At 31.8% G+C, this 10390-nt stretch overlaps 1 protein-coding gene across 1 annotated transcript in view; it reads right to left on the bottom strand.

The window, feature by feature from the left end:
* g6pc1a.2 (glucose-6-phosphatase catalytic subunit 1a, tandem duplicate 2) overlaps positions 1-3780 on the bottom strand; it is a 5900-nt gene extending 2120 nt beyond the window's left edge. The window contains exons 1-4 of the mRNA XM_056469080.1: positions 3507-3780; positions 3313-3422; positions 1293-1401; positions 1070-1185 (exon numbers count right to left, since the gene is read on the bottom strand). Coding sequence (XP_056325055.1) covers positions 1070-1185; positions 1293-1401; positions 3313-3422; positions 3507-3736 — 565 coding nt within the window. The 5' untranslated portion in view covers positions 3737-3780. The remainder of the gene's footprint in view (positions 1-1069; positions 1186-1292; positions 1402-3312; positions 3423-3506) is intronic.
* Between the last annotated feature and the right edge of the window lie 6610 nt (positions 3781-10390).

Raw genomic sequence — 10390 nt, 5'->3', positions numbered from 1 at the left:
ATTGATGCTTCCATGAAGAGCTTTTAACATCCTAGGAATCTTTTCATTCTGCAAAATGTTCTTTAGATTATAGGGTATATGCACGCCTAGTGGTTTTTCCCCTATTGATAAACTTCCGGTGACTGGTTAATGTAACTTTTTTGATTTTTTTACAGTTTCTTTTACAGCATTGATGTTGTAATGTAGTTCAAATATAATTAGTTAAATAGACTTCATCATTTATTTAGTTGTTTAAGTGTAAATTGAGATAAAAAAAAGCCTTTACACGCACATGCCCATTAGGATCAGCAGGCTAGCGCAGAAACTCCATTGAAAATACTGGAGTAAAATACATTTTCATATTTTAAAGACACGGCGTGGGACAATGGGATTTAATGCAGTGCTTCTTGTACATTCTGAGACCCACTTTATATCATAATATAAAACTATGTATCATATATTTTTAAAGAAAACCTTAAATGTTTACAGGAAGTGCTTTAACTGGGTTACTGAAAATGAAAAGACCTTCTGCATACTGTATACCCTTTTTACACTATATGACTCCTCTTTTTTTTAATAAATTCATTATAAGTTTGTTTGGGCAACCAAAATAAGGATATTCTGTGGAAGTCACATATTGGCATCGTTATTTTTTTTAAAGATTTTATGGAGTTTTAACAATATAGGTAAGCTAGATGTTTTACATAATGTAAAAACAGAATATGCTATTAAAAATTATTTTTAAATATACTCTAAAAATAAATTTTTCGATTTATGTTGGGACAGCATGAAGGAATTGTGTGTAACCCAGGATTTTTTATTTACAGCTTAGTTACATTTGTAATAAAAAAGTGTATGTTTTCAAAAGATGTCTACTATTCTCACTTAAGGCGGCACACAAATAAAGTACAGCTAGTAGTATTATTACAATTTAAAATAATCATTTTCTATTGTAATGTATTTTAAAATGTCATTTATTTATTAAATTATTATTTATTATTAATAGTCATGGGCTAAATTTCCATTGATGCTTTATTCTCACAAGCTTAATTTACATGCAGTGAAAAAAACTTCATCTAAAGATGCTTACCTGAAATAACTCCAGCGAAAACTTGATGTGGGAAATGAGCGGCGATGAAGACCCGAGAGAGACAAACACAGATCTGGACCGTCCAGAATAGTGTCCAAAGTGAGCCACGCAAGTATCTGAGAAGAAAGCAAACAGTGTGAATGCATTGCAAAAAGCCACTAGTTTAAAACCAAAGCTCCTGGTGTTGTCAAATTACTTAATTGTATGAAAGGGATTGACTTACAGGCTATTGGATGATGATTTCTTCGCTTTGCTCAGCATTATGGCGAGGATGGAGGTGACCAGTGTGTAGTAAACACCAGCAGCGCCCATAGCATGACCTGAAGGGCTACCTGTATCAAGAAGATAAAGTTATGTGAGGGGATATTTGATGTAAGATGAAACAACTTTGAAGAGAACTAGGTAAAAATAGTCGCTTTTTTCTGTGGCTGCAACAACTTCCATATAAAATATACTAAATTATTCATATCTGCTTTCACTTTAATATTATTCTTATATGCTAATTGCCATAAAAAAGTAAACAAAGGGAAATTTACTCTTTTGAAATGCTAAACCATTTGTTAAATTCAAGTTAATCAAAAGCAGCTTTTCCACAAGCATATAAATAGCCTAATAATTGGTGTCATAAACACAAATTCAAAAGGGCATGGTGGTAATACTAAAACAATGCACATATGCATATAATATACGTTTATTTAACAACATAAGATTCGATATAAAACTGAAACTAATGAAAGAAACGATTTGAAACATTTTCCCTCATGTAAATCCATCCATCTGCGAATATCAAACCTACATTTTTGTCATTAATTCGACTGATATAAGGTTTGAAGACTTTTCACGGTTTAATTGGGTAATGAAATGTGAAATCAAAATGTTTTTGACAACAACCACAATCAAGGTGAGTGTTCTTGCGTTTCAGACTGACGTAAAACGTATTCAAACGGCGCGTTACGTTTCCAGGGTGACTGAAATCGACATGGAAAACGATTGTTTATCGATACTGAGCCTTTTGGAGGGCAACAAAAAACTGAAATGGTAACATATATTTATTAGTCGTACTTTTGACCTACCTTTAGACATTCATTTATGATTGTTTCGCAGTAAAACCTAGAAGTTTGAACTGAGGCGACTAAAAGCGCTGTCACGCGCATTCGAGAGCGTTATTGTTTTAATTCCGCTATGATGATAATACGTTATACCTTTTGTTCACAGTTTACTGTTTGCCTGGCTGCCATGGAATAAAAAGGTAACCTTCCTCCTCCCTACATGAATTATATATTAATCTATACCATAAGTGTATGGCAACTGTATAACCTATATAATAGTATATACTACTCCTATAATAATACAGCATAACTATAGTGAACTGATAAACTGAACTAAAATACTGTAGTTAGTATATAGTTGATGTATCTCCAGCAACTATAGAAATACCACAACAGATTCATTTAAGTACTTTATAGTATAGTTCAAAAACATTACAATTATGCTACTAAAACAAACTATAGCATATTTTCATGGTTCACAGGAGTTTATGCCTTGAAATGCATACTTTGGCCTATTTCCTAGCGTTCTAAACTTGTATCTGATAGTTACACGAGTTTATACCTTGCAATTAAGCAATTGTCTCTTGCAAAGTTTAAATCGTGCTGTTCCAAAAGTTTCTTTCACTTTCAATTTCTGACTTTATATCTCAGTTCTGAGAATATATTACTAATGTTTTATTTGTCAAAATTGTGGGTTATGAAGACATAATTTTAAGCTGAAGAATCATATGATTTGAATCAGAACTGTGAGATTAGAAGTTACAATTTACTTGCTTCCACAGGATACAAACCTAGATTATATATCCCATGTTTATTGCGGATTGCTTTTATGGACTGAGTATTGTCCGATACATCAGTGCATCTCTGGTTAAATTGTGAACGAAAATAGCATTTTAAGTCGAAGACTCACAAAAAACAGAATTGTGAGATTTAAAGTTACAATTTACAAGCTTCCAAAGGATACAAGTATTGAGTTTTTGAAAAATCATAATGTCTAATGCTGTTTGCTTTTTTGGACTGAGTATTGTCTGATACATCAGTGCATCTCTGTTTATGAGTATTTTACTGACCTTTAAGTCTAATTAGACAGTTTTCTACCTTATATAATAAAGGAACTTTCCATTAACCAACTACAGTATGTATTATTATTACAGTCTAACACATCATTTTATACAGGTTCAGAAAAAAACATACCTGGGCCTGTCTCACAGGTCATGGGATACTGTTCAATAAGAGGCGCTGAGCTGTTCATATAGTAAGACGTCTCATGGACCCACCAGTATGGACGTTCTCCAAAGAGGATCCTGAAATAGATGAGTCAGCAGTCATCAAAAATACAATTAACAATTTAATTTGACAGTAAACTAATTAATGCTTTCTTAGCTCACCATTTGAAGACTAAATTAAGCCAATCTCCTATCACAGCCACCCAGATAAGCTTGATGCCCACTGACTCTTTCAGATGGAACCAGATGGGAAAGAAGATGAAGAAGGTGTTCCTCAGATCTGCGGCGAATGAGACGAAAAGAAACCATCCTTGGGCATCTTTGTAATGAGTCTGAAGGTACTGTGTGCTGCTCACACCAAACCCGTGCAATGTATCCATCACTGCATCCATGTTTAGATTCTCTCAGAGCTCCTCTAGAGTGACAGTAGTCCACCACCTGCCTGTGGTTTTTATACTAGCAGGCCCACCACCACAACGCATGCACAAAACGATCTTTGAACCTTGCACATGTGTAATAAAACACAGAGTGGAACAGAAAAAAGTGTTTGTCCTGTCAGGAGAGATAACGCACAAACAAGTTCAGGAGAAAAAGGACGTAGCAGTACTGAACTCATCGGTAACCTCAAACACATACAGCTTCAGTCAGCATATATAACTGTATTAATAATATTATGCAGTTATATATAAAATCATTAATAAATCATTAGGTTATGAGTGGTTCTGTATTATAAATAAAATGTATATAACAATATACATTAGAGTACTGTTTCTCTAAACATAATTTAAAATTTTCAGCATTTTACAACTTAACATTTACTGAATTTTACAGCAATTTACAACTTAACATTTACTGTAGTATGTTGCTGTAGAATGCTGTATGTGTAATTAAGCAAATAAAACAATACAAACAGGCAGAGAGAAAAAAAATGCAGAATAAAGACTAAATTAAATTGCTGGAAAATATCTGGTTTAATCATTTTAATTCAGCGTTTAAAAATAGATATATATTGATTTATTAACATTGATGTATAAATATTTTACAATTTAACCTATTTTTTATTTAATATTTAAAGCTGTTAATAACAATAATAATAATAATAATAACAACAACAACAATAAAAATAATATTCCTTAAAAAAAGGAGGGAGGGTAGGGGTTACTGGGAAATCTGGACAGATTGTACAAAGAAGAAATTAGTTGCTGGAAAACATCTGATTTAATCATTTTAATTCAGCATTTAAAATAAAAATGTTTTTATTGATTTCTTTCAATTGATGTATAAATATTTTACTTTTTAAAATAAATATTTACTTAATATTTAAAGTAACGGTTTTGCTTTAAAACAAGTTAAGATATTTACTTAATGGACCAACCTGTCGTATATGGAAGAACATATTTCAAAATATAATTAATGTTTTAATTGAAAACATTTGATTTATTTATCAGTTTATTTGTTTTAACATACTAAAAAGTAAACCGATTTTACGTTTTTAATTCAAATTTAAATATTTACTTTAAAACAGCATTATTTTATTTATTCTTGTATTTATTTATTTATTTAAGTATTTATTAATTCATGTATATATGTATTCATGTAATTATTTATTAATTCATCTATTTATTTATTATTATTCATGTTTTTACTTATGTATTTACTTATGTATTTATGTATTATGTTTATTCATGCATTTATTTATTTATTTGTTCATGTATTTGTTTTTTGTTTATTTATTTATTTATTTATTATTCATGTATTTATTTATTTATTCATGTATAAATTTATGTATTCATGTATTTATTTATTTATTTATTTATTCATGTATTTATTTATTTATTCATGTATTTATTTATTTATTCATGTATTTATTTATTTGTTTATTTGTTTATTTATTATTCGTGTCTTTATTTATGTATTCATGTATTTATTTATTAACGTATATATTTATTTATTCATGTATATATTTATGTATCCATGTATTTATTTATTCATGTATTTATTTATTTGTTTATTTATTATTCATGTTTTTATTTATTTATTTATTTATTTATTCATGTATATATTTATGTATTCATCTATCTATTTATTCATGTATTTATTTATGCATTCATGTATTTATTTATTTATTTATTTATGTATTCATGTTTTTATTTATTTATTTATTCATGTATTTATTTATTTATTTATTTATATATTCATTTATTTTTTTATTCATGTATTTATTTATTTAATTATTATTAATGTTTTTATTTATGTATTCATGTATTTATTTATTTATTCATTCATGTGTTTATTTATTTTGCTTCTAGAATGTATAAATATTTCACAAATCATAGTTTTTTAAAAGTTTTAATTTAATATTTTTAAATAAATATTATAATATTTTAAAATATACATTTTTTTTAAATAATTTTATCTGTTTGTTTTATTGTATTGCTTCATTTGAGACTGTGTTTTGCAATGACAAATACTTCTTGGGAGTAATCTATAGACCTGTTATTTTTGACTCTTGGGGGAAAAAATAGAGCATAGGTGCACCTAAACTAAAAGGGTCATCCCATCCCGAAGATGATCTCAGAGCTGTGGGAAGCTATCACTCTCAGACTGGCATTCTTTTGACTGCTTACACAAGCACTCGCTGATTTGCATTGAAGTGCTTTGTTTATTATGTTACATAAGTGAATGAATCATTAGACTACATTGATCTGTGATGCTTCAAACACAAACTAAGCTGTAGTCAATGCAAAGCTTTTGATCAGCTTGTGCTATCTGCTGCTTGAACAGTTTGTTCATCCGTCAATTATATGTTTTACTCACAGCCCACTTTATTAGGTACACAAGAACATCGATTCAATAAGGTGCGATAAACATTTCTCGGAGGCTTTTGTCCTGACTAACATCCCAAAGGTGCTCTTTAGGATTGAGAATGGGTTTCTGTAGAAGTCTTTTTGAGCTTAGTGAACTCACTGTCATGTTCAAAAACTAGTTTGAGATGGTTTGAGCTTTGTGACATACAGTAATTGGTTCTTCTTTATGATCTAAGTGCATGGTCTAAAGCGCATGGCACAGGTGCACTTTGGATGTGCCTGAATCCACTTTAAGAATGGGGAACATTATATTTAGGATGGTGAACCTCCCAAAGGAGCTGCTGAAACAGTTCTACACCTTCATCATTGAATCAGTCATCTGCACATCAATAACTGTCTGGATTAGCTCAGCTACTAAATACGACCTCCAAAGACTACGTCGAATAGTTCGGACTGCTGAGCGAATCACTGGTACAACCCTTCCTACTCCCCAAGAACTGTACTTATCCAGAGCGAGCAGAAGGGCTGCCAAAATCACTCTGGACCCCTCACACCCAGCACACTGCCTCTTTGAACTTTTACCTTCTGGTCGACGCTACAGAGCACTGCGCACCAGAACAGCCCGACACAGAAACAGTTTCTTCCCACAGGCAATCCATCTCATGAACACTTGATGATAATAATTGTGGAACCAACATCACTACTTGCTATACACTTTTATACACATATACACTTATTTAACAACACACTTTACATGCCAATTTGCCCATAACAGCTGCACATATAACGTTGTATATAGTAACATAACTCTACATACACTTGTCAATATGTATATTTGCATTCACTACTTACTTGTATTTTTTAAAAATATATTTATTATCTGTTTTTTGCCCTGTCTCTGTTATCCTGTTGCACTGTAGAAGCTCTGTCACGAAAACAAATTCCTCGTATATGTGAACATACCTGGCAATAAAGCTCTTTCTGATTTCTTAAAAAGGTCAGTGTGCACTGTGCATGATTTAAAAGAATTGTCCTTATACTCTTAAGGGACTCTATTTTAACTATCTAAGCTAATGGTTCAGCGCAGTTGAAATGTCCAAATCCACTTTTGCTATTTTAATGATGGGAAAACAGTCTGTGCACCCAGAGCATGGTCTAAAATTGTTGTCCTTAATCTCTCAATCAGTTATGTGTGTTTTTAGGCATACCATGCATCAAACCAATCAGAATATCATCTCACATTCCCTTTAAGAATCAGTTGCGTCATGACATGGCAGATTCGATATTTACATGACGGATTTTGTAAGCGGAAAAACCATCTTTGCAAGAATAAAGACCTCTTCCATTTGATTGTGTATTTGGGAAACGGTGGTGGACACACTCTACTCAAGACGTTATTACATATTTAATTGTATAATTTCGTTTGTTAAAAGAGCAAAAATTTGTTTCAAAAATTTGTTACAAGGATGTACAGCAGTACACAAATATCTTTAAATATGAAAAATGAAAGGATTTTTTTGGTTGAAATTCAATCCTGATTTTTGTATAATAAATAACTTCTTTTGTATTTAACAGATAAATAAAACTCAAACAGGTTTGGAACAAGTCAAGGGCTAATAAATGATGACAGATGTTTCATTTTAGATTGAACTGTGTGTTTGCATGCATAACATTGAATTAAATCATTGAATTGTTTTATTATAGACCTCTTCCATTTGATTGTGTATTTGGGAAACGGTGGTGGACACACTCTTCTCAAGACGTTATTACATATTTAATTGCATAATTTTGTCTGTTAAAAGAGCAAAAATTAGTTTCAAAATTATTTCTAGATTCAATCCTGATTTCAACCAAAAAAATCTTTCATTTTTCATATTTAAAGATATTTGTGTACTGCTGTACATCCCTGTCTGTATAATAAGCAGTGTTGGGAGTAATGCGTTACAAAAGTAATGTATTACATTTTCCAGTAACGCAGTAGTGTAAGGCATTACTTATACATTTTCAGTAATATTTTACTCGGTACATGTTCAGTAACGCGTGCGTTACAACAAACTTTTCGCCCGCAAGACATTACCAAATAAAAAATACCGCAAGTAAGTTCTATTTTCTGTTCGTGGTTAGTGAATATATGCGCGTGTTGTCAGCGCATGTTGTCATTAATATCCCTCTGGCTATTGGAACTTTTTTACTTTGAACGCGGAATGATTTCAGCCTCTGAGCTCGAGGTCCGAGGCTATTGGCTCAGCCCGGTTCACAGTAAGGTCAAGCCCTGACGTGCAGCGGAAGAGCGGTAAAATAGATGAGCAGAAGACAGTACATTCGCGAGATGGACGTATGTGCATATGGCGTTATTTCACTGACAACAGTCGTAAGCGCAGTTTTACAGGAGCGCATTCATGTAATTCTCTGTTCGTGGACAACTCGACCGCAATTTTTTTTCGCAGTCGCATGCATTCAAAACACGGCTGCTCACGTGCGAATGATCTGCTCTGGCTCCGTCAGATGATGCAGACTCACATTTTGTGCCTCATGTTTCCTCTTCTTTTCGTGCTTTTGCTCTCCAGAGATCCTCCTGTTCAATTGGTTATCCCAAGAATGTTGATATGGTTTATATATTGCTACAGTATTTATTAGCAATACACGAAACACTAAAAGGTTATGATAAATTCTATAATAAATACTTGTGTTTTTGAGTGTTAGATATACTGCCTATGTTTTAGGCTAGTATTATTTACTATTTGTTAATCATTGCTTCAGTATACTGTAGTATTAAGACTAGTGAACTGATAAAATGAAATACAAAGTGTAGTTTTACTACAGTAAAGTGTGGTGAATTGTAGTATAGTATACCCTATATTGTAAAAAAAAAACTACAGCACTGGGTAATTTGTTTATATTACGCTTGTGTTACCATAGCAACTAGTATTAGCACAACTGGTTAATTGAAGTACTTTACTGTAGAACTGTTCAAAACACTGTACATGACAGGGAAAATGTCCTCCACAATCTCATCAGCAATGTGGAAGACAACAGAGACGTGTTCAATTTATTTTAGTTTCCATGATAAAATGGGATTGATAGTGAGATTAATTTGAGGAGTGAATAGTTCAGTAGGCTATAGTACCTCATCAAGTTTTCCCCTATTTTTATCGGTTACATTTCTGCTTGCATTCGTTATATTTTTGTTTAAATGTTGTTTTATTTGATTAGTATGGTGCACCTTTTGGATGTTTAATAAATGTTTTTTAAAAATGTATTCTTTGCATTCAACTTCTTTTCTCTGTGTCTTAAGTGTTTGAAACTGGAAATATTTCATCATATAACAAACAACAAAAAAGGTTATAGTGGATTAGATTAAAAATTTTATATGTAAGTCTATTTTAGTATTTTGGTTATTGTTAATAAATAGTGTACAAATATAAATTATATCAAAAAGCATGAAAGGAAGAGGGAACACAAGACACAAATTGTGAGTCTGCATATAATCTCACTAAGCGAGTAGTGTACTGTGAGCACACAAGAAATTTTGTGCGTGAGCAGTGCATATTTGAGAGAGCATGAGAAAATTTGCACGCGAGCAGCGTATATTTGAGAGCTCACAAGCAGTTTTGTCCACAGAGGAAATCGGTGCACGAGCATTATATTGAGAAAGCTATGTTCATCATGCTCACTTTGTGCATGACAGTTTTGTGTTGTGAACCTGAATTTAAAGTGAATAGAATAATGGCAAGATTAAGAAAAAAATGCATCTCGTCATGACATTGGAGTTTACATATAGGCCTGTTGTGTCTAATATGAAAATAGCCAAGCTATTCACAGATATTGCCAGATAATCACTTTACCTTTACCATACTTTCAACAGACTTTGATCATTTGTGATTCTGGCTCTTATCCTTTCTTGCATTGTCTTGAGCCTTCACGTTGCCAAATATACTGTATACTATATTGTTAGTAGCCTGGATAGGTCACCGTCATTCTGCTACATCATAATCGCTTGCTACTGGATGTAAAATGCTCTGCAGTACATTTAGTCATTTTAGAATGTTAAGTTCTAATTCTGTAGTTATTTTGGTGAAAGTAACTAAAAAGTAATATAAGAGTAATGTAACATATTACAATTTTGAGACAGTAATATTGTAAGGTAAGGGATTACTTTTAAATCACAGTAATAAGTAATCTGTAATGTATTACAGTTTGGAAGTAACTTGCACAACACTGATAATAAGCAGTGTGGAT

This window comes from Danio aesculapii, chromosome 12 (assembly GCF_903798145.1).
Source record: "Danio aesculapii chromosome 12, fDanAes4.1, whole genome shotgun sequence".
Classification (NCBI taxonomy): Eukaryota; Metazoa; Chordata; class Actinopteri; order Cypriniformes; family Danionidae; genus Danio; species Danio aesculapii.
The sequence above is the reverse complement of the archived record's forward strand: the minus strand, read 5'-3'. Positions and strand labels throughout refer to the sequence as shown.